Source organism: Meles meles, chromosome 4 (assembly GCF_922984935.1).
Source record: "Meles meles chromosome 4, mMelMel3.1 paternal haplotype, whole genome shotgun sequence".
In the NCBI taxonomy this organism is placed as follows: Eukaryota; Metazoa; Chordata; class Mammalia; order Carnivora; family Mustelidae; genus Meles; species Meles meles.
Genome location: NC_060069.1, coordinates 12,587,298 through 12,612,677, shown reverse-complemented (window position 1 = coordinate 12,612,677; position 25,380 = coordinate 12,587,298). Strand labels below are relative to the sequence as shown.

Genomic DNA, 25,380 nt, shown 5'->3' with positions numbered 1-25,380 from the left:
CTTTTTGGGTTCTTCCCACTTTCTCCTCGCCTTTGGGCACTCCCCAATGACACATACTAAGCCACCTGCAGTTGTCCCACAACTCACTGATGCTCTGTTCATTTGTTTTGCTTTGCGCTTTTTTCCCCCTTCTGTGTGTTTTATATTGGAGAGTTTCTATTATGATGTTTTTAAGTGCACTAATTTTTTTCTTTTGAAAGTCTAATCTGCCATTAATCCCAGCCATTGTAGCTTTCACTCACACACTGATGTTTCCATCTCCAGAAGTCAGATTTCAAATAAACAACTCAATGAATTTTTGACAGGCAGCTGGTACGTTGTAACAAAGACCAGCCTAATTACAATCCATCTAGAGGTAAAGTCTTTGTCTTTTCTATATCATCCATGCAACTGCTTGAGTTTTTGAACGTAAGGAAGAGCTGAAATAAGTGTTTTAATACTTTTGTCCGCTAATCCCAACATCTGTTCTAGGTTGGTTTTCGTTCATGGATTCATGGATTTTTCTCCTCATATAGGTCATAACTTTCTACTTCTTTGCAAGCTGTGTAACTCTCTAGTGCATACAAATACATACACACACACATACACATTTATGCATATAATACATAATTATATAAAGTACAATACGCATACAATACATGATACATAAATAGCTATGCAGATATATTTGCATGTATGGTATTAAATTTCGTGGGAGAGAATGATTGTAAAAAATGGCTAAGATGACTCGTTAGGCGGCTGATAATCTTAAAAGTTTGAGAAATGCTCTCCTAATGACAGTGGTTCTCCTGTCTTCGGGAACGTCCCCATTTGTGCTAATGGGCACTGTGCTGAACACTGATCGTCTGCAGGTGTCTGTTCTCTGTCTGTGAGGCTCTCTCCCCTCCAGCGCCCTGTCCCATGAACTCTAGCCCGCTTGATCTCCCCGGTCTCTAAGCTCCACTTCCTGGACTTGGGGGTGAGGGAACGGTGGCTTCTAGGTTCTATCTTGCTTCCTCTCCTGGCACAGGGCCAGCAAGCTCTCTCAAGACAATCACAGAGCCCTCCATCTGCTTCTTTCTCCAAGAGATCACTGTCTTTCTATGCTTGAGGTCCAGTATCTTGAAAACCATTGTTTTCTGGGTTTGGGTTGTTTTATGCAGGAAGGAAAAATCTGTTCCCCATTACTCTGTCTTGGCTGACAGTGGAAGTTGGTTCCATTCACCTGGAATGGTACAGGTTTGGTGCCTGGGATCCCACAGGTCTCCTTCTAGGAAGGTTGAGTCACACTATTTCCATAACAAATTAATTCTTAAGAAATGCTAACATTATAAAGGCTGGTTATTTAATTTTAGAACCAATCTGAAAGAAAGCATAGGACGGTTACAGTTCCAGAATAGAATGTAATGCTATCCAGAGACCTTGACAATGGGACAAACAGCCCTGTGCTGGTTGGTGGCTCTGAGTGCAGGCATCTTGGAGGGAAACAGGGAAGAGTTCTAATATCCTGACCTACCAAGGTGGTGGGGAGAAGCATGATAATCAACAATGGATGTACCGAGAAGCAGTATAAAATATACTGCTAAAAGCTACCATGATGAAGCAACAGCACTAAAACTAAAATGTTCCTAGCAGGGCTTAGGAATGAAGGGAGGGCAAAGAGAAGAAGCAGTGAAGTGAGCTGAATTTTTGTTTTCCTTCATGTAAAGTAACAGATCTTTTAAAGTCGATAAAGCAGAAGCACAGGGATGAGCATAATCTCTACAGCCGCACTGTGCGTTATGGTAGCCGCGAGCCACATGTGACAGTGAATGACCGAAATGTCGCTAGGGTGACTGAGGATGCAATGTTTTTATTTCACTGAGTTTTCATTAATTAAAATTTAAATTTATAGCCGCATGCGGCCAGTGGCTATTGCATTAGATAGCACAGATAGAGATGTTTCCATCATCTTAGAAAGTTCTTTGGACAACATTGGTCTAGAGTTTGGGAGACAATTATCGGAAGAATCAAAACCGGAAATGATTAAGCATGACAAGTGCTTAGCCCTGGGGCTAGGAGGAAATGCAAGGGGGGCGGTATTCTTCATATTATACCTACTGAATGCTTTGACAATTCATTATTCAAATCATATTTTACTATGTGTCCAGAATGCTTATCTCAACCTATAATCAACCTCAATGGCCACAACAATCCATTCCCAAAAAATTTTTGTGACTTTTGGTTCAGAGTAAAAAGTAATTTTATTTTTTTTAAAGATTTTATGTATTTATTTGTCAGAAAGAGAGAGAGAGCACAAGCAGGGGGAGCAGCAGGCAGAGGAAGAAGCAGGCTCCCTGCTGAGTAAGAGCCTGATGCGGGGCTCGATCCCATGACACTGGGATCATGACCTGAGCTGAAAGTGGACACTCAACTGACTGAGCCACCCAGCTGTCCCTAAAAAAATCTTTTAGAGGGAAGACATTTGTTCTTATAAATTCTAATAGTCATATTTCACAGAAGTTGTTAATTTCTTTTCTACCTCACATCTGTGGCTTTGATAAAATGCAAATTATTGTAGTTCATAAAATCAAATTGCTATTCATCACTCTCCAGGCCATAGCTTTACTTCTTAAATACTCGGTTCTTCGATTTCTGTGATCCTTAAAGAAAGTTCTATCTTTTCTCGACAGTGAAAGTGGGAACTTCTGAGAGAAAGAAAGACAGCATTTGCTGGTGTCCTCTGAGCATCCCCACGTGAGGAGGAGCTGGTCAAACCCATTTCCCGTGGGGAGCAGGAGATGGGCAGTGTGAGAGGCCTGGGCGCTTTTTAATTTACATTCTTTAGCATTTGATCTTTTTGGTAACAAGGAGCATATATTTCTTTTGCAATTAAATAAAACCAATAAAAGGTAAATTAAATATAAATAAAACTAAATGTTTGGCATAGCTTTTTAGGAGAACAAGACCAAAATCCCTGACAAGGCCTCCAGAGGCCTTCATGATGGACTCCACGCAGCACCCTCACCACTCATCCCCCTCTCATTGTCTGCACCCCAGTCTCACCCTGCTTCCCTGGGTCCTCAAACATGCCAGCTTTCCTCCTCTCCCTGGCTTTTACAACATGCCAGGTTCCTTGCCTAAATTGCTTGAAGTGCTTCACCCTCTCCTGACCATTGTTGCCTTCAGGTCCCAGCTAAAATACCACATTCTCAGGGAATCTTCTGTGGCAGTTTGTATCTTCCAAAAGTGGTCCTAATGTCTCCTATCCCATATCTTCTTCTGCAGCGTGACCTTGCCGCAAACCTCTCACGAGAGGGAGTTCATTTCTCCACCCCCCCCCCCCCCCCCCGGAACCTGGGCAGACTTAGTGACCTATTTGAACAAGAGAATACAGGAGAATGTTGTATTGTCAGAAAGATAGGCTCAAGAAGTCTCGAAAAGACCTGGGGCTTCCATATGGGTCTTCCGGAACACTCACTCTTAGAACCCAGTGCCCTGCTATAGGAAGTCCAAGTCACATGGAGAGACCACATGTAGATGCTCCGGTTGACAGCCCAGCCCAGCGCCCTGCCCAGTGCCCTGAGCCATCTTGAATGTGTAGCCAGCTGGGTGACTGCGGCCCCCGCTGACATGTGGCAGCAACTGAGTGATAGACCCCAGGCAAGAACCACTGAAGTGAGCCCAGCCAATGCCCAGAACGACAAAAGGTATAATGACTATTTTAAGTTCTGAGGGTGGCCTTTCAGAGCAAAAGACAGTGAGTCCATCTTCTCAAGAGGGTGAGGCCCCTGTATATATTCTCATGGCTCTGCCTTTCAAAAACAACTACTGGTAATGACACAGGTCCACCACAAGCCAGGCACCTTATAAACACCATCTTGTTCAGTCCTCCCAAGAATCCAGTGTGGGAAAGCAGAATTTTCCCCCCCAATCCTTGAGTTACAGAAGCAAGAGAGGTTGAGAACACTTCCCCTCAGTACGCAGCTAGGATGTGAGCCCAGGGAGTCCCTTCATTGCCCTCAACAGAGTTCTAATTATATCTTATCTTTGTAATTATTTGGATTAATGTCTCCTGCTCCTCAGAACCAAATTGTGAGCTCCACAGGGGTTGGGACAGATCCCTAGTGTCTAAAATGTGCTCAACAGAACAGAGAGTAAATCTCAGTGGTTTCTAGGGAGCTCATTTTCAGTGTGAACGAGGAATAAAATGCCAATTACCTCATTATTCTTTATGACCTAGTACATACCTTGTAGTTTAGCAGAGAAATATATATTTGGCATTCAGAAGAGTATAGTGCTTGGGGACAGACTTCAGAGCAGGCCCATCTGGGTTCACATCCGGCCTTGAGCAGTCTGTGACCTTGGCTAAAGTCATCGTTTCATCACCTGTAATACTGGATCAATACCTTGCCAGCTGTTGAGGGGATGAAATGACATATGCGAAGTCCCCAAACACAGCCATTGGCACACCACCCCAACAAAGGGCCCCACTGTCAAACCTAACAAACAGAAAAGTCTTCCAATTTGCGGTAGATGTGTCTGCTCAGATGAAAGCCTAGCTCAGACGCGAGCACCTACTGAAAATGGTAGAAATTGAGCCTGGACTTTCGCACTGAGTGGGTGACACTCAGGGGAGCGATGCTGTCTACTGAGTTCAAATTTGCATTATTTTGTTTCAATCCTTGACTAAAGATTCCGTGCAACGTATTTAATACACCAAATGAGGCCACGTGGTGAGGAAGTGGAGGCGGAGAGCATCCTCCCTAGGGCGCGGGCCAGCTGGGGAGGGACTCTCCCCGGGCCCAGACCCCCGGCCACATGCACCCTGAGATGGAGGGGTGAGCATCTGGGGCCTTGAGGCTTTCGTTCCAACTGTTCAGAAGCTGTAGCTGCTGAAAGCAGCGAAGAGACCAACACTTACAACGGCTCAGGTAGCAGAGAGGATCCATTGGACAAGCAGAGGCCTCAGGATCTCCTCTGTGGACGGTTGTCCACAGCTGCTGGGAACCTGGCATTCCACTCTGCCTGCCTGTTGCCTGTGGGGCATCTCCTTTCCTCCTGAACCAACGACCGACCGAGCACTTGCCGTAAACTGTGCCTCAGGGGATGATGCACAGCCCCTGTGGACAGTGGGACTAATGTATGCATTAGTCAAACTAAAGGGCATTATTTGTATTTACAATAAGAGACTTACCGGGGGGTGTCCCCCTTTTAAGGAATGTAGATGACAGGGGGGAGCTGGCATGTCACCCCGCTGTTGCCACAATTTATGAACTTGGGAGCATGACTCTCTCATGTTTGACCAGTGGGGTTAGAATAAAGCCCCCACTCCTTCAATATAGAGCAGACCAGTTAGTCCTTTATAGAACAAAAATGCTTACAAAGGTCATAAATCATAACCTTGGCCCTAGGCCACGTGACACAGTTCCCCTTTCAGTCTGAATGCGGAAGGAAGGAGCAAGAAGCTCATTCGCCACGAACGTGTGCTCCGGGCTGGAGCCACCATCTTGACCGAAGGGTGAAGGCCTCACGGGGGGGGGGGGGGGGCTAGACAGCCAGGAGGAGCAACGGGGCGGCTTTGGGAGCAAGTCCTCAACAAGGCTGCCTCCTTTTCCCCATCGTGTGGCTAATTCCTTCGAAACGATGGGTCAAAAGAAGGCTGACTTTTTTTTCTAATCGAGGAAAGGTGGAGCAAACCCAGGGCTGGGTGTACAGCCAACAATGCCCTGTCAGACTTTGTATGGTTCTTGTCCGCAACTCCTGCATCCGGGGAAGTGTCAGAGGCGGTCACCTCAGGCGTCCTAAAGCGCTACTGTCCACCTGGAAGAACCGCAGCGGACCACAGGTGGCTTGCTCTCTCTCACTCAAGTCACATCTTCCACAACGCCTGCCACCGCTGTAAATGTAGCATCTGCTCCAATATTTTAAAAGTTATTTTTTAATTGTTTCTGGTTTTCACTTTAAGTTGGATGTTACTATATATTTGCCAGCTAAATTCAAGGATTGCTAAATTAGTCTAAATTATACATCATTTTATTTTTCCTTCTATGAAACTACTTTTAATTCTTTGTTCTTTTCCCTTTCCTTTTTTCTGGGTAGAGCTCCTATCGGAGCTAAGAGCCAAAGCTACCAGCCAACTGCTTGCTGGGGTGTGCAGGGAACCCTGCTATTACTCAGGTAACAGATAGGTTTAATTTTCTAACTGGAATTATATGTAGGGAGAGCCAGTGGAGATCCGTACCTTAACTTAGGCACGCTATTAGAATGCAAATGACAGGAGCTGAGCAGAGAAAGTGCTTTTTAAGAGGATGTTTAGGAGTCTGGGCAGAAATAAATCAAATATATTGGCCTGAGCATCTTCCTAACTGGGAGGATGTAGCAGGTTCCTCGTACTTAATCTGCCACCCAGACCTGAGCCACCGAAAAGAAAAGAGACAAAGCAAGAAGGGGTGCTGAAGATTTAGATAGCTTTTACTCTTCCAAAACCTGAAAGCAAGTTGGGTTTGGGGGAAGCGGTAATTAGGCTGCAGTGTCTGGTATCTTTTCAAAAATAGCACAAAGCGTCACTGATTTCGGAGATAAAGGCTTGGCTTAGGATCCCCGCTGGCTGAGGACAGCTAGGAGCGCTCCAGCCTCTGCAACTGCCTCTGCCATCCTTGCCGCACTGTTTCCAGGACCGTGAGAAAGGGAGGAGGCAGAGAGAGGCGGCCCCGTTCCCGGGCACCTGCAGTCAGCTGCCACGGGGCAGAGTCCCGAACACCTTCCTTGAGGCAAAACTGTTAACGCCAGACAAGCAACTCACTTCGGACAAAGCTGTTCGACAACTGGCTACTCTGGAGAGTAGAATAGTTTTAGCTAGAAAGTTTGAAAGTTAGACCTTCATGAAAGGCAGGAACTGCTATTGGAGAAATATCACAAAACATCTTTTTAATGTGAACACTACTTCATACAATGAAAAACTATTTACAATGTGTTGCTTCCAGACCGGTCGCCGTTAACATCGCGTGGCCACCCAGTGGGCATCTTCAGCCAGAGGCTTCCATCCTGCATGTTCTCCTTGTGCTCGACGGCTCTCCAGGGCCCCTGGGGACTCGGGGCCTCTGGCCGCTTACATTCTCCCTAGTAAGTATGGCTCAGCAGGCATGCCACCAAAATCATCTATGACCCGAGACTCTGGCAATCATCTGTAAACAAAATGTGTAGATTAGATTTCTCTCCAATAAATACTACTTTGACAATACAATCCATTTCCGTCTCAAGAACTTGTTTTCAGCCAGGGAAAACATTTTTTTTCTCAATGGAACTAGAGCGAATAGTCCTGTTGTTCACACCGGAACTGTTATGATGTCTTTGTGTACAAATATAGCATATTTTGGCCAGGAATATAGTTTCTGGTTAAAGAGTTTATTTGCCTTCACACGCAGAATTGCTACATACATTCACAGTTTTAATAGACTGTAATTAGCTATTCCAGTTGTGCTTTAAAATCCCAAATATTATTTTCATTAGTGAGTGCAAAGCAAATGTCCCATTTGACTACAGTTGGTCCTAGAGTTATAAACTCCATAATGGTTTCTAGAAAATTACTTCAATCTCCAGTTTCATCATTTGCTTTTTCAGGTATGACTTCCAGGCTCCGGCGTGGCTTCTGAACGTCGGCATTTTCTGTGCCTGGTTTATTCAGTCCACATGAAAGAGCAGCATAATGGATTTGTTTCAGGTTCTCCAAAGTCTCGTTCTTAGCGTATTTCAGAAGGTCCGCTTGTCCCTGTAACAAGAGATGCAATTAAATGTTAGGTGTGACATGACTTCTTGCTGCAGTCTGAAAATATACGTCTTCCACTGAAATAGAAACATTTTGATGCCGCACGAGGGCATGTTATTTGATACTGGCTCTGCATCCGAATAGGTCAATTTTGTTTTCCACACCAAACTCCAAGAGTGTGCTGTGTCTTCAGTTCTATTTATCAGTCTGAACCGATTCGGTGTGTGTGAACCAAAGCTGCCTACCCTGGTTAGAAGTGTATCTTTAGCTAACTTGTTTGGCCCATCTTGGTTTTTCTCTTTGAAGATTTGCTTTATTTTTGGCTTTTCACTCTGAAATTAGTATAAATTCACAGAAGGATGCAAATATAGTACAAAGAGGTCTTCTATACTTTTCCCCAAATTTCTCCCAGCGGTTCCAACTTACATAACTATAGTCCATAGTCCAGTATCCAAACCAGGCAGCTGGCACAGATGTCAGACATGTGTATAGCTCTGGGTCACTTCATCCTAAGGGGAATTCATGTAACCACCCCTGCAACCAACACATGGAGCTACTCTGCTGCCACAAAGATCTCCCCGGTACCATGACTCTATCATTACACCCAACACCATCCCCCACCATCCCTAGCCCCTTGAGCACCCTGAGTCTAGTCTCCATTTATAAAGATGGGCTTTGGAAGCAAGCTTTGGCAGACAGGCACACAGCAAGTTTTCACTGACTACTTGCTAAAGAAGGAAGGAAGGAAAGGATTCTTTACTTTAGATAAATTTTCTTAGCTGTAGTTGTAATTTCTTTTTATGGTGTGTGGCCAATTTGACATATATGCCATCTAGCCACATACAGGTCAAAACACAGTGGGAAAGACTGGGAGTCTTCACTGGGAGTCCGTCAGCCTTATCACTCTTGACATTTTGACCAGAGCATTCTTTTGCTGGGTGGTTTGAGGGGGGTAGGTGGTGGGCAGCTCTGTTGTGCCTCTCAGGCTGGGTAGAGCAACATCCCTGGCCTTTATCCACTAGGGACCAGTAGCACACCTTCAGCTGTGACAACCAAGATGTCTGCAGATGTTGCCAAATATCCCTGGGGGTTGAGACTGCCCACGGATCAGCCAATCATTAAGATTACTGGTTAGGAGAGATGATGTGGTGCTCCACTGGAAATTCCAACGTTCCCACTTTGGTAGAACTTTGGCTTTATTTTTCCTTCCTATCTTTAACTGCCTTCCATGAATAGTCTTTCTACTTATTCTATTACCTTCCCTTCTTATTTTTCTTGTTTGCTATTTTTTTCCTCTCCTCAGGCTCTAAGTTTATTCTATTATTCTCTTTACTATCCCTCCATAGTTTGGCTTTTTCTTCTGTCATACTTACATGCTTGGTAAGATCCTTTCTTCCTCCCTTTCTGTTTTTGTTTTTTTAATGGCCTCCCAATGTGCATCTCCATTAAAGTACTCCTGCACAACAAAAGCTGGGGCCCAGCTGCCCAGGGTAACAGGTATAGGACTTGGCTTGGGAGGCAACTGGGCTATAATCAAATCTCAGTCTCTGGGGAGACCAAATTGCAATGTAATTTTAAGCTACTCAGAGGCCAGAATCCACAGAATGGTTTGCTGTTTACCACTTACTCTTCATGATTTTCCTACTCTACAAAGACCTTTAATTAGTAACTATAAATAGATGCTCCACTGCTTAGTTTAACTGAAGGAGCTTCATTTTTTATTCATTCTTACTAGTCACTGATTCACATACTGAAATTTTACAAGCAGTAAAGTCTTTGTATATAAATATGGAATATTGTGCCCAAAATGTAATTTCTTGTTAAAGAGTTTATTTGCCCTCCCATGCGGAATTGCTACAAACATTTATGGTTAATAGACTATAACTAGATATTTCATTTGTGCTTTAAAATCACAAACATTATTTTTTTAAATTAACAACTTTATTTTTTAGAGCAGTCTCAGGTTCACAGCAGAACTGAGCAGTAAGTACCGAGATTTCCCATACGCCCCCATCCCGACAACAGGCACCACCCCCTCCACTACAGACAGCCTGCCCCACCATGGCGCGTCCATTTGTTATAACCGATGAGCCTACCCTGCACATCACTGTCACTCAAAGTCCACAGTTTACATTAGGGCTCACTCTTGGTGGTGTACATTCTGCGGGTTTGGATAAACGTGTAATGACCTATATCCACCATTACAGGATCACACAGAGTAAGTTTCACTGCCCTAAATATCCTCTGTGCTCCACCCGCTCATCTCTCCCTTCCCCCTAAACCCGGGCAACCACCGATCTTTTTACTAACTCAATAGTTTTGCCTTTTCCAGACTGTCATATGTATGTAGCCTTTTCAGATGGGCTTCCTTCCCTCTGTATGCCACATTTAACTTTCCTCCATGTTTTTTATGGCTAGATAGCTCATTTGTTCTTAATGCTGGATGTACCACAGGTTATTTATCCATTCCCTACTGAAGGACATCTCAGTTACGACCAAGGTTTGGCAATTATGGATACAGTTGCTGTAGGCATCCATGTGCAGAGTTTTGTGTGGTATAAGTTTTCAATTCATTTTGGTAGATACCGAATGGAGTGTGGCTGATGTATCATATAGTATGTTTGGTTTTGTAAGAAACCGCCAAACTGTCTTCCACAAAGGCTGGGCCATTTTGCATCCCACCAGCAATGAATGAGGGTTCCTGCTGCTCCACACCCTCACCAACATTTGGTACTGTTAGTGTTTTAGATTTGGGGCATTCTGATGGGTAAACATTGATGTCTCATTTTTGTTTTAATTCACAATGCTCTCATATTTAATGCTGAATAACTTTTCACATATCTACTTGCCATCTGTGTATCTGCATTGGTAGTGTCTGCTCAGGTCTTTTGCCCATTTGTAAACCAGACTGTTCATTTTCTTATTGTTGAATTTTAAGAGTTCTTTGTATATTCTGGGCAACAGCCATTCATCAGATGTGCGTTTTACGAGTATTTTCCCCCAGTCTGCGGCTTCTCTTCTTGTTATCTTTTGCAGAGCAGAGGTTTTTAATTTTAATAATGTCTGGTCTTTTGAATTCTTTCTTTTATGGATTGTGCTGTTGGTGTTACATCTAAAAAGTCATCACTGTACTCAAGGTCATCTAAGTTTTCTCCTTTATTATCTTCCAGGAGCCTTATAGTTTCCATTTTACATTTAAGTCTATAACCTGTTTTAAGTTAATTTTTATGCAGGGTGTAAGTCTGTGTCTGTCTGTCTGTCTATCTACCCAACTATCTCTCTATATATATTTGTTTGTTTGTTTGTTTTGCATGTGGATGTTCAGTGGTTTCAGGACGGTTGTTGAAAAGAGTATCTTTGCTCCATTGTATTGCCTTTGCCCCTCAGTCAAAAATCAGTTGGCTGTATTTATGTGGGTCTATTTCTGAGCTCTCTGTTCTATTCCACTGATATAATTGTCTCTTCTTTCATCAATATCACACTGCCTTGATTTCTGGAGTCTTATAATAAATCTCAAAGTAGTGTCAGTTCCCTGACTTTGTTTTTCTCCTTTTATACTCTGTTGGTTATTCTGGGTCTTTTGCTTCTCCATGTAAACTTGAGAATCAATCTGTCAATATCCACAAAATAACCTGATGGAATTTTGACTGAGATTGTGTTGAATCTATAGCTCAAGTTGGAAAGAAACAACATCTTGAAAATATTGAGTCTTTTTAACCAGGAATAGATGTCTCTCCACTTACTCATTTTATCTTTGATATATTTCCTCAGAGTTTTATCTTCCTCATATAGACCTTGCACATATTTTGTTAGATTTATACCCAAGTATTTCATTTTTGGAGGTGCTAATATAACTGGCATTATGTTTTTAACGTCAAATTACCCTCATTCCTTGTTATTATCTAGGAAAGTAATGGACTTCTACACACTAACCTTGTTTCTTGCAATCTTACTGTAATTGCTTATTAGGTCCAGGAGTTTTTTGTCAATTCTTTTGGAATTTCTATATAGACAACCATGTCATCTGTGAACAAAGACAGTTTTATGTCTTCCTTCCCAATGTACATCTTTTAGTTCTCTTTCTTGTCTCATTGCATCCACTAGGACTTCTAGTACACTGTTGAAAAACAGTGGAGGTGGGATATTCTTACATTGTTCCATATCTTAGTGGGAAAGGTTTGAGCTCTCACAAGTATGATGCTAGTTACAGGTATTTTTAACAGGTTCTTTATCAAGTTGAGAAAGTTCTCTATTTCTACTTTCCTGAGAAGTTTTTTTGTTTTGTTTTTTTAAAATCATGAATGGATAGTGGATTTTGTCAAATGCCTTTTTTCAATCTATTGAGATGATCATGTGATTTTTCTTCTTTATCCTGTTGATGTGATGGATTACATTAATTGATTCTCAATTGTTATACCAACCCTTCATACCTGGTATAAATCTCATTTGGACATAGTGTATAATTCTTTTTATACATTGCTGGCTTCAACTTTTAAATATTTTCTTGAGAATTTCTACATCTATATTCATAAGAGATACTGATCTGTAGTTTTCTTTCCTTTTTTTTTTTAAATGTTTATTCGACAGAGAGAGATCACAAGTAGGCAGAGAGGCAGGCAGAGAGAGAGGAAAGCAGGCTCCTCGTTGAGCAGAGAGCCTGATGCGGGGCTCGATCCCAGGACCCTGGGATCATGACCTGAGCTGAAGACAGAGGCTTTAACCCACTGAGCCACCCAGGCGCCCTGTAGTTTTCTTTTCTTATAATGTCTTTGTCTGGTTTTGATTTTAGGATAATGCTGGCCACATAGAAGGTATCAGAAAGTATTCCCTCTGCCTCTATTTTCTGGAAGAGAATGTTAAAAAAAAAAAAAAAACCTTTAAATATTTGATAGAATTCACCAGTCAACCCATGTGAGCTGGTGTTTTCTGTTTTAAAAGGTTATACTTAGGGGCACCTGGGTGGCTCAGTCAGTCAGGCATCTGCCTTTGGGTCGGGTCATGATTCCAGGGTCCTGGGATCGAGTCCTCCATTGAGCTCCTTGCTCAGTGGGGAGCCTGCTTCTCCCTTTCCCTCTGCCTAATGTTCTCCCTGCTTGTGCTCTCCCACTCTCTCTGTCAAATAAGTAAATAAAATCTTTTTAAAAAGGTGATAATTGTTCATTCAACTTCTTTAATGAAGATAGGTCTATTCAAATTATCTATTTTTTTCTTGTGTGAGTTTTGGTAGATTGTGCCTTTCAAGAAATTGGTCTATTTCATCTAAGTTTTCAAATTTGTGGGACAAGAGTTGTTCATCGTATTACTTTGTTGCCCTTTTAATATCCATGGGATCTGTACTGACGTCCCTTCTCTCATTTCTGATATTTGTAATTTGCATCCTCCTTTTGTTTTTCCTTCCTAGTTAGCTTGGCTAATGACACACTGATTTTAATGATCTTTTCAAAGAGCCAGCTTTTAGTCCTGTTGATTTTTTCTATCAATTTCCTGAGTTCAATTTCATTGATTTCTGTTCTTGTATTTTTACTAATAAAAAATTAGTGGGTCTATGTTCAAAATGCTCACTTGGCATGTCCTCTTCGATTTCACATTTCCAAAACTGAGTTCCTGATATCCTACCAGTTTCTCTAACCAACTCTTCTTAGGTTAAGACAACTCAGTTCTCGCAGTGACTTGGACCAAAGGCCCCACTACCATCTTTGAGTCCTATCCTTCTCCTGCATCCCTCACCCCACTTGTCAGCAGCCCCCATTATCTCTATCATCAATCCATGCATACACATACACAGGTTCTCGGCGCTTCTTCCCACCCTCGTTGCCACAACAGTAGCCTAAGCCACCGTCACCTTTGTTTGAATTTATGATGACGCCCTTCCTACTGGCCATCCTGCTTCTCTTTTCTCAACATGACAACCAGAGACACAATTACATGCAGTCGGAACATCTCCTCCCCCTACCTTCTGTGACTCCTCCTATAACTCAGTGAGAGTCAGAGTCCTTTTCCACAGCCCTGTATGTCCTGCCCTTGAGCTGTTCTCAGCCCCTTGATGGTCCCACCTTGTTCACTCGGCCACTGTGATGCTGGGCCCCGCAGTGGTCCTTACACACAGCAGATCCCCTCCAGCCCAGCCTCAAAGGGGTTCACTCGGCATTCCCTGTATAGGGCAGGCCTTTACTCAGAAAGGAACATAGTTTGCTCTCTCACCTCCTTCAGGCCTTGACTACCCAACCACCTTTCCAAAATGAAAACTGCCTATCTTGCCCACAGCTCTCCTTGTCCCTTCCTGGCCTTGCTTTCCCCATATGTACCACCATGTAACGTTCTCCGTTGTTATTTACTGTCTGTCTCTCCCATTAAATGTGAGCTCCACAAGAACAGGGGTTTTTAAGTCTTCAGACCACTGTTGAACCTCCCCCTTCAGGCCTAGAACAGCAGCGGCCATACAACATGGGCTCAAGCAACAGACTGAGTGAATATAATGAGAGTAAAACGTGAAATACCTCTTTGATCTCATAGCGGCCTCCCAAAGAGGGAGGCATTTTCTTCTGGATGTATATGTATTATGAACAGGTATTTTATTTTACTTTTACAGAAATGGAATCAAGCAAACTATTGAAGTCTTCAGTTTTCTTTTTGTTCACCAAAAATCATGCCTTGGCAATCTTTCCATGTCAGCCTATACAGACTGGCCACAGGATGATGGGCATTTAAATACAGAAATCCCCAGATGGTAGAGGATAACCACTGTGGTAATAATACAACTCTTTATCTGGTTGGATCTTCTGCTTCCCAAGTTCAGAAAGGTCATTAACTATATCTCGGACAGACAAGGCGTTGGGCCGCTAGCCTGGGAGACACAAAGGACCCCTACAGGCTGTCAGCCTGGGCTGGGGAACCACTGAGGTTTATCCACATTACTTATGTTTTGTTCTGTGCATCTAAAACTTCATGTCTGACATGTCTTGGGACTGTGCCATACCGCGGGAATAAAGAACAATTTGAAAGGGGCGATGATGGTGTTTGCTGAGCAGTGTTCACATCTCATTGCTTCAAAGACTTCAAAAGAGCAAAGGCTATTTAAAACACTGCCGCCCACCACCACAGGGTATCTGGGTTTGAAGACTCCTGCGAAACTGGCTTCACAATGTTTCCAGTTGAGAAACTCAAGCCCTATTTGGTTTCACACATTCCGTTTTGAATTTCATAACTTATTCTATTTGGTTTTCATCATGAAAGACTTCTAACAACCTTAGGTCAAAATATTTAAGGTTCCTACTTAGACTCAGAACATAATCTTTAAAAGATGGAGCTGCTAAGGGCAGGGCCAGATCCCAGCGGCTCCTGCTGAGAGTCTGCCCGGACCATGTTCCTTCTGGCCCTGCCGGTGGCTGCCTGAGATGGGGTCGGAGGCTGGAGCCGCCAGAAAGGAATGATGGTGGCTGATACCAAACACTGGAGCCAGATTCCCAGCCATACTCAATGATCGGCCAATCACCAAATTTTCTCTCTAACCATAAAACATGTCTTAGCTTTGAAAAATATGTTAAAAATACTTCCAGGCACATCTGTTAGTGCTACATAGTTTTTGAATCTAAAATTAACAATCACAATTCACTGCCTTTATTTAGACCTAGAGCTGAAACAAGAGGGATTCTATACTTCAGTTATTTTTTTTTTTTCAAAGCTTTTTCTATCCAACTATCTATTAGAGAAGACCAGAGTTGTCTTCCTACTGAGGTGAGTGAACCAGAATGGCCACAGAGACTCCCCCGAACTCTGCCACAAAACCACACAATGGCCACATGGCTGAGAGCTGGAGCGGGCAAAGATGGCCACCTGCTGTTCCCCGGGAGTTAGCAGACCTATTCCTTCCACATTACAAGCAGTGGGAGGGAAGAGAAAAAAGAGGACACTCACACCATTTTGGGAGTCTGAAGGAGGCAGAAAGGTAGTCATATACTTTTTAATTTAACGCAGGTGAGAACCGAAGTTATCAGTATCTGGTTTGACCTCAGCATGTCCAGGGTCCACCCTACATTTGTGTTGTTCTGGGGCAAAAATCTCCAACCCCAGAAGGTTCCCTTGATTGGTAATGGACTACGCTGCCTCCTTCCTGCTTCCTTATCCACTCAGGAACACAGTGAGGAAGACAGAAGCTTCTAAGCACCCTCACTGACACTTTCTGCTCTCCCAAGAGATGAAGCTAACTCTGGCAAAAAGAGATGGGGGCAGACACTTAGCATGAAGGGCCAGCAGGAAGACCGACTGCCACGCCGCGTAAGCCTCGCACCAACCCACAAGCTGGGCCCTTACTCAGCAAGTTGCTGTGCACGTGTCCTTATTTTTCCTGTCACCCTGGGAAGACTTCCAGAGGCGGCCCGTCTCCTCCCTCAGCATCACTCTGAGAAGATGGCACGAGGGTCTAGGATTCTGCTACTTCTCACCAGAACGCCTTCTGCAACCCGAACCACAGAATCAAAACTGCAAAACCCTAACATAGTCTCATGACCAGGAAACAGTACTGGGAACACAGTAATACAGCGCACTAGGCACCATATTAAGCCCTTCACAAAGATCATGTCACGAGAGTAAATTCTGCCAGAGGCGCTCTTCCTATCCCCACTTTTATAGATGAGGAAACAGAGTTTGGAGAGATTAAGGGCTTGGCACAAGGCAGAGTCTACACAGCATATTACACTAAACACACAACTTCTTCTCTGTGTGTTCTGTTTTCTTTTTGGGTTAACTAAACCACTGGGCCCAACTATAGAGCTGAGCCCCATGTGTGACACGTGACACTTTCAAGCAAGCCAACTGGAACGTCCACCACCACCTCTAATGTCCTCAGTGCAGACAATTTACTCTTCCTGGGCTTAAACAGAAGCACAAAAATAGAGCGTTCCCTCTGTATTTATTGAATGAGGAGAATGAACACCGCAATGGTGGAGCTGTGGGTATCTTGGTTCTGGGATATAAGCTCCCTCTGAGAGGCCTGTGTGGCCGGCAGAGGCTGTAGCATGTTCACCCGAGGTACAGAAGGCCTTCTTCCCACTGACGTCCCCGTAAGCCTTACGCTTGAAAAAAGGTCCCCTGATCATCAGTCTAAAGCGAGAGCAGCAAAGCCTAGCAGCACGCGCTTCTCTATAGAACATTAAATTCCTTTTAAGTGTTTCATGATTTTTTCTGTCCTTTGAGCTTCTACTACGTTCATTCACGTGTCGGGAAGGAGTGGAATGGGAACTGTGTATTGCCTCCTCTCCCCGCAGCAGGGAGACTCTGCTGTGGAGCCCCCAGAGGGCTCCTGGTGCTGGCCAGGTGGATGAGGGGCTGGGAGAGTGTGAGAATAGTTCTGGAAACATGGCTCCTAACCCCTGGTTCTTCCCTCAATCCAGAGCCACTCCAGGCGTATGACGCAGTATCTGGATCCCACAGGCCTGCTGGGTGGATCCCGAGACGCCCCCTGCACCTCGATCCTCTCACCCTTGCCGAGAGTTTGACTATTTCATCACACTGACAGCCGTTCCTCAGTTTCGCAGTGGTGGTGCGCAAAGATTTATACAAAGTTCAATTTAAATTTTTCAATATAAGATGTCATTTAAATTCAGAATGGACGTCTCTCACCTCAGAAACAAGTTTACATCTCACTCAGCAAAGATGGGGGGTGGGGGAGCTCCCAGGAGCTCCTAGGCAGCACCGTGGAGGAGGTGTGGTGTCTGAGTTGGGCCCCGACAGACGGGCAGGAAAGGCTTTCAGCAGACCAAGGGGCTGGCGAGGACGCCACCTTCCACACGTGACCTATGACTCCAACACATGATGCCTTTGGGACCTAACCATGACTCGGGAGCATGATTTCTAGACGACAAAGCTTTCTGAGCACCAACTGTGGTGCCATCTCCCTATAACGGGAATGGCCACGGGAAGGGCTAAATTTCCCACTAGTGATGAGCGCCGGCCCCTGCCCTAGGAGAAGACCTCGCCTGACACAGAACTGGTGGCTCTGGGGGTTGGCGTGGTGTGAGGGTTTCAGGAGCTGCCACTGGAGGCTCCAGACAGTGGAAGGGAGCCGGGACTGAAGGGCAGAGAGGGGAGGTGGAGAGAGGACTCCGGGGAGTGGCACCAGGACCAGACAGGAGGGTTGTTGAGGGAAGAGCAGGGTCAGAATCATGAGCGTGGATGCTCCTGAAAACACTAACTAAAACAGCATGCAGAAGGGGCACTTGGGTGGCTCAGTGGATTGAGCCGCTGCCTTCGGCTCGGGTCATGGTCTCAGGGTCCTGGGATCGAGCCCCGCATCGGGCTCTCTGCTCTGCGGGAAGCCTGCTCTGCCTGCCTCTCTGCCTACTTGTGATCTCTCTCTCTGTCAAATAAATAAATAAAATCTTAAAAAAAAAAAAAAAACAGCATGCAGAAGCACTTCCTTCACGCCATTAGTCTTTGAAGCACAACTTGCATAATTAAACATTAGCCGAGAGATCACAAATTCCACACTAGTGGGATCCAGTGTCCGAGGTTTTACTGTTTTAAGTGGACCAGAAAACACAGCCTGCCTAACGACAAACACTACTGTAGTCTGGTTTCCTGAGCCATGCTGAAGAGTCTGCACACGCCAACCAGAGGAACGGCTTTCAGCGGATTACAGATTTTCAGGAAAACAGGCAATATCATACATTTCCTATAATACATAACATAACTAAAAGATATTACCGTCAATAAAGAAAAGGAGTTGCACAAAGACCATCGCAGAAATCTTCAGAAAAGAAACAAATGTTAGTCTTCAAGGTAAGTACTGCACCTCAGGTAAAAACGGAATCAAGATTAATGTCTTACCAGGTGCAAAGACCGTCTGGTTTAATTATTTATTTTTGGCAGAAGTCTTATGGTCCTAAAGAGAACAAATCTCTAATTGCTTTCAGGGTTTAGTTTTCAGTCTTACTTCTGAGGGTGGAGCGGCACAGAGCAGGGAGAGCTAGCTTGGCAGCAATTCATCTGGAGAACATCTTGGATTGTAATAAGCTCCATTTGAGTTTAGGATACGACACAGGTGCTAGAAAAATCCAGCACAATTTTGGCCTGTATTAACAGATAATTTTCAGACTATGAGCGAAATCATACCGACAAGTCCTACCCTGGGGTGGTTAGTGCCCTGTGCACCCAAAGTACGAGGACAATTCTGGCCACCCCATCTTCCAAAGGACACTGACAAACTAGAGCCTTCCGAAAGCCAAGGAACCCAGTGAGGAGGGGGCCAGACGCCACCTCATCCTGGAATCTGCACAAGCTGAGCATGTCTGACCTCAATCGGGGAGGTCTAAGAGAAGATAATGAGAGTTCCCAAAGGTGTAAAGGGATGTTGAAGAAGAAGGAATAGAATAATTCTGGGCTATTCTGAGGGTATTACTGGAAGCAGTAGGAAGAAGCGAAGTTACAGAGAGATCAAATTCTACCTACTGTATGGCAGAACACAGCTAAAACTCCATGATGGTAGAGGAGGCTGGCAAGCAGGAAGGAGGAAGCGGCAGGAAGGTAGATTTGATGCCCCCACGCTGTTTTGGGGCCCAGTCTCCACTCGTCAAAGGGAAAATGCTTCATTCGCAGGTCTGCCACTGTAGGATGCTCTCTGTGACGGCAGCTGCCCATAGTTGCTTCCGTCCCTGTCCAGGCATCCTGCCACTCCATCCACTAAGAGGTTCAGTCCACTTCCCCCTCCCTTGAATCTGGGCTGTCCTTGACTTGCTTTGGTCAATTAAACATGGAGGAAGTGGTCTGATGAAGCCTGGCAGCTTCCCTTTTTGTCTTCTTGGAATCTCACAGCCATCTAAGGAAGCTGGGGCTGGACTACTGAATGTTGATAGACTGTGGGGAGAGAGGGAGAGAGAGAGAGAGAGAAGAGAGAGACCTAGCCATTCCAGCCATCCCTGGTGAGATGCCAGTCATGTGAGTGGAGCCTTCTTGGGTATTCCAGGCCCAGCTGACCTCCCAGCTGGAACATGCCTCACAGGTGATCCTAGTCAACACCAGAGGGAATAGAAAAGCCACCCAGCTGAGCTCAGCTAACCCACAGAATCACGAGTTTTGGCATGGTTTGTTACACAGCAACAGAGAACTGAGAGAGTCGGTCAGATGGCCGTATTTTGTGTGTTGTGACAGTGCCTTTCTGGGCACAGTGGATTGAAGCAGGTAGAGAACCTGATCCAAGGAGAACGTGATATAGGAAGAGGCTTATAACTTTAGGATTCCTGGTCTGGATGTGAAATGAAAGGACAGGCGGAGCAGATCAGATTTCCTCTCTTTGGAATTTAAATTAGGAAACAAGTAGATTGAGGACTTGGAATAAAAACTTCTAAGGTATAGTCAGGGCCAAAGCAACATAAGACGAAGTCATAGAGCAGCAGAAACCACGAGTGAGCAGGGGGAGCCACTGGCAGATGGAGAAGGACAGAGCGGATGACCACAGTCCCCCAGAGAAGAGCTGTCCCAGGTGCTGCTGGGCTTCCTGACTGCTCTTCACTCTCCTGCGGCCAGACCACAGCTTCTGGTCTCGGGCCTCCCTGTCCTCTCATGATCCCTTCCATGAGCCAGGATTGCTCATTTCTCCTCTGAGCCAGCCTGCAGGAATCTGGCTTCTTATCACCAAAAGGGACCAATTAAAACAGGGCTCTTCTACCATGAGATTCTACCATTTGGGGAACAATAAGGAATAGAAACAATGAAAATGATCACCAGTTCAGTGAATATTTTAGCAAATGGAAAATAAAGGGAGAGGAACATCTTGATTAAGCTAGTGGGTGAGAGACATATTAACAGAATTTCCTTCCCACATTCCTGATGAGACGAGCAAAAAGTAAAATTGGCAAACACACACATACTCGCACACACAGACACACACACACATAACACAAGCAGCAAACAAACAGAAGGGTGTGACACAATTTAAGAAACTTCAAAACCTCACAGAATTCACAGTGGCAATTCATAAAAATCCCAAGAATTCTAAGAGCCACTCAAACTGGAAAGACACAGAGTGTCCTTCTCTTTTACATCTGTTTGATGGAGCAGAACAGATGATGGGACAGAGGGTAGGATGAAAGAGATGACACAAGACAAGTGAGGAACAGGGCTGACACACAAGCAGAAATCTGGACACGATGTATTCAACAATGATGTTCCGAAAGTGCCACACAGAGAACCCTGAGGGAAAAGATGCAGACGGGGTCCAGCTCCCTATTTGGAGGGCTTCCAGGCTGTGGTGTGGGAAGCCAGAGCCCAAGCAGAGCCCAGAGGCCCCAGTGAGCCCAGGAGATGGACTCTGGAGTTTGGGGAGGATGGCCAGGATGTGTGTGGCAGATTGCGGGGCCTATTAAACAATCACCGTCAATAACGACATTCAAGAGGACAGAGGATACAGTGAGCACAGAGACGAGAGAAGTGGGGAGCTGGGAAGGACTAATGGCAGCATAGACGCTGCGGAAGATGCAATAATATTGCTTGAAGATGCAGAACTTACAGAAACTATCAAAAAAGAAGGAAAGGAAAAAGACCTAAAAAGAAGTGAATAGTGGATCCTGTCACTTCTGAGAAGGTATCAAGCAATAAATAGATTTGAATATATATATATATATATATGGAGCTACAGAAGAAAGGGTAAGACAGAAAAAAAGATTTAAAGAAAAAAATGGCTGAAAATTTTCCAAATTTGATGGACACTACAAATCCACAAGTGGAAGAATCTCAAGAAACCCAAAGGAGAAGAAACATGATGAAAATCAGACTAAGGCCCATCATAATTCTTTTAAAAAGCTAAAAAAAAAAAAAAGAAAACAAACAAACAAAAAGATGCTCTACCTCTACCCAAGCCGTACACTGGCTAAACTGACAATAGCAAATGTTGACATGGATGTGGGATAATTAGAACTCTCACAACACCGCTGGGGGAATGCTACATGGGCCAGTTTGGAAAGTGGTTTGGCAATTTCCTATAAAGTCTGACATACACTTAACCATATGATCCGGCAACTGCACTCTTATTTATCCGAGAAAATGAGCACATGTTCACACAAAGACCTGCCTGGGAATGCTTGCCGTGGCTTTAGTCACAAGAGCTAGAAACTGGAAACAACCCAAACGCCCATCAGCTAGTAAGTGTATGAACAAAGGGTCCCATGGCCAGCAAACAAAATACTGTTCATCAATGAAAAGAAATGGATTGCTGAAACACACCTCAACTTGGATGAATATGCAAAGCATTATGGTAAATGAAAGAAGCTAAATGAATTGCTGAACAAGATTTACTGTGAGAGATAATTACTTCCTATAAATAGAAATTTATTTAAGTTCTTTATGGTTTACTTTTCTTCTTCTTCTTTTTTTAAAAGATTTTATTTATTTATTTGACAGACAGAAATCACAAGTAGGCAGAGAGGCAGGCAGAGAGAGGAAGGGAAGCAGGCTCCCTGCTGAGCAGAGAGCCCGATGTGGGACTTGATCCCAGGACCGTGAGATCATGACCTGAGCTGAAGGCAGAGGATTTAACCCACTGAGCCACCCAGGTGCCCCTACTTTTCTTCTTTTAAGTTAAGTAAAATTTAGTATTTTTTAAAAAATTAAAAAGAGCGATCCTAGCAGGATTCTATTGGTGTACCTTATTTCATAATATCTGAGACATCAGTTCTTGTCAGAGGTTCTATTAAAGAGTCTTTTTTTTTTTAAAGATTGTATTTATTTATTTGATAGAGAGAGATCACAAGTAGATAGAGAGGCAGGCACAGATAGAGAGAGAGAATGGGAAGCAGGCTCCCTGCTGAGCAGAGAGCCCGATGCGGAACTCGATCCCAGGACCCCGAGATCATGACCTGAGCCGAAGGCAGCAGCTTAACCCAATGAGCCACCCAGGCGCCCCTGTCAGAGGTTCTATTAAGAAAGAAAATCACTGCCAACGAACTAGGGTATAGTGTACAGATACCATGGACTATAAGATACATACCAATTTAGAAGATGTCAGAAATAGAAAAAAGAAGTATGATTCAGAATCAATAATATGTATCTCCATCCATCTATCCATCCATATGCATCTAAAATGGTTCCTAAAATAAGGTCACCTATATTTAAATTTTTTTAAAAATTTTATTTATTTGACACAGAGAGAGAGCACAAGTAGGCAGAGCAGCAGGCAGAGGAAAAGGGAGAGGTAGGCTCCCTGCTGAGCAGGGAGCCCGATGTGGGGCTCAATCCCTGGACCCTGGGATGATGACCCGATACGAAGGCAGGCACTTAACTGACTGAGCCACCCAAGTGCCCCAAGGTCACCTACATTTAATAATAGTTATTTCTCAGACGGCTTGAGGTCATTTAAAAACTTCTAGCTTTTCTACGTTAAAAAGGGCTTCATATAAATGAAGGTACATTTACAAAAACAAATGAATGATTTTTATTCAAAATAACAGGTGTCTGGAAGTAAATATGCTAACGTGTCTATAGTAGATAACCCTGGGTGTGGTGATCAGAGCTGACAGTTTTTCTTTATCATTTTTGTATTTTTAAAGCAATTCTTAAAATTGCAAAACTAAACAAAGCAAGCAAAAATTTGTAAAAACTGGGAGGCACGTCCCTAGATGAAAGGAGTTTATGGTAGGAGGCTCACACGCTGGGTGACCATCATCTTCTGGTTTGCCCAGGTCTGTCCTGATTTCCACACGGGAAGTCCTATGTCCCAGGATGATCGGTCACCCTACCTTCTTCATTGCTCAAATGAGTGGAGGAAGATACTTTCGATTTTGTTCTAGAGCAGAGGTACTCCATTTTTTTTTAGAATGCCTCAGAATCCCCCAAGGAACTTGTTAAACAAGCAGATTCCTAAGTTCTGTCCCTAAAGATTCTGACCCAGCTTCTGAGGTGGGGTTCAGGAGGCTGCATTTCTAAGCACTACAGAAAGTTCCTGTTTGGCCTCACAGTTCCAGGGCTCCCTGGACATGTCTCCCCACCCTCCTCCTTTTCTCTCCAAACCCGGTGTCATCTGAAACCTTCCCCTAGCCTCTGGGTCCACCATGAGGTCACAGCTGCCTACTGCCCACCATGCATAGCCTCGGAGGGCCGCCGCCTCTCCTAGCTCACCACAAAGAACAAGTGGTCAGAGGAATACAAAGGATCTGATTCCCTCCTGCCAGGAAAAGGTTAGTATCTCAAATCAGACCCAAATTCACATCCGAGGGGTCACTGATTCTCCTAAACAAAGTTAAAACTTGTGAATCACCCAGGGGTGGAAACAGCCCTTCCATTATACAGAAATGACACAGAGATCTCTCTGGTTCTTTCCCATTCCTCACTCAGCTTCTACCATACTCAAGCACCATCTAGAGCAAATATCCTGGAAATTCCAAAAAGATCCTCTACCCAGTCCTATATATTAGTTTCCATATGAACGCAAGTCTGAGGTGTTAATTCTCTGTCCTGGACATAAGTCAAAAGAAAATGGGTTTTCTCGGCGTAGCTATTTGGTTCAATTACTTATTTCTAAAATCTGGTATATTACTTTATGTCAGCTGTTTCTCATTAATGTGTGTACCAGGCTCCCATTTTTGGTGGCTCTTAGCCAAGTGCATCTCAGACTTTAATGTGCACAAGAATCCCCCGGGATCTTGTAAAAATGCATATTCTGATTCGGTAGACCTGGGGTGGGGCTTGGGAATCTGTATTTTTGAACAAGCTCCCAGGTAATACCCAGGCTTCTGGTTCCCAGACCTCAAACAAGTAGCGAGGACAGTTGACAGGTGAAGGGTCTGGTCTGTAAGTCTGGTTTTACCGGTAATAAAGGCAACACGAGCATCTGTTCTATCACAGGGCTTAAACTACTGTGCTACGTTGTTCCCTGAGATCTGTCGGAAATTTGTTGTGTACCCCCACCTCTGCGTGGGAATGAGTCAGCAAGTTATAAAGCTAAATTCCTTTTCCTTGTAAATTCTTCTATTTGCTGTTTACTAATTTGCAAACTATCAACCTTAGAGGTTAACTTTGATTAACCTTTTGAAAGCTTACAAAAGAAAGCACCTGTGAAGGAAGGGAACTGCTTTAAGAAGTCAAGAAAATGATTTTAATTATACAAACGATTAAAAGTTTAACGTGAGAAAATGCAAGTTGGCTAGCTTTGAAAGGGTGACTTTCTCTTAAATCAAATCAGAAAACCACTGTCTGCTGCAGGGATGCATCTTTTAACTTGAGGAGGAACAAGGAAATTAAAAGAGGCAGCAGTGAGAACATCTTTATAGTTTTGGCTTCAAGGGAGCAGAAAGTTTGGAGGGTGACTACCAGAGAGTAATTTTAGATTTAGCTGTCCAAGATCCAGAGAGAAATAATGTTTCTGTGTTATGATTATTCAAGTTCCCAAATATGGAGAAGAAGAAAAGTAAAGCCAACTGAGACAAAACTTAACAAAGGCTTCAAGGTACATATATAGCCTCATTTTAAAAATCATGTCATGTGATACACAGCACAGAGAAAAAGACAGGGAGAGTGTATGGCACAAGGCCGGTGGTAGTCGCCTCTGAATGGTGGGACCATGTCCATCTTTGCCTATTTCTATTTTGACAGTTTCAACTATAATGTATTACTTTTATAATAAAAAATACTAAACATTTTAAAAATGGTCATGCTGAGGAAGGAAGGAA

General features: G+C 44.0%; 1 protein-coding gene across 1 annotated transcript in view; it reads right to left on the bottom strand.

Annotated features, from left to right (window-relative positions):
• Window positions 1–1,651: 1,651 nt before the first annotated feature.
• PLCL2 (phospholipase C like 2) overlaps window positions 1,652–25,380 on the bottom strand; it is a 202,605-nt gene continuing 178,876 nt past the window's right edge. The window contains exon 6 of the mRNA XM_046002602.1: window positions 1,652–7,729. Coding sequence (XP_045858558.1) covers window positions 7,550–7,729 — 180 coding nt within the window. The 3' untranslated portion in view covers window positions 1,652–7,549. The remainder of the gene's footprint in view (window positions 7,730–25,380) is intronic.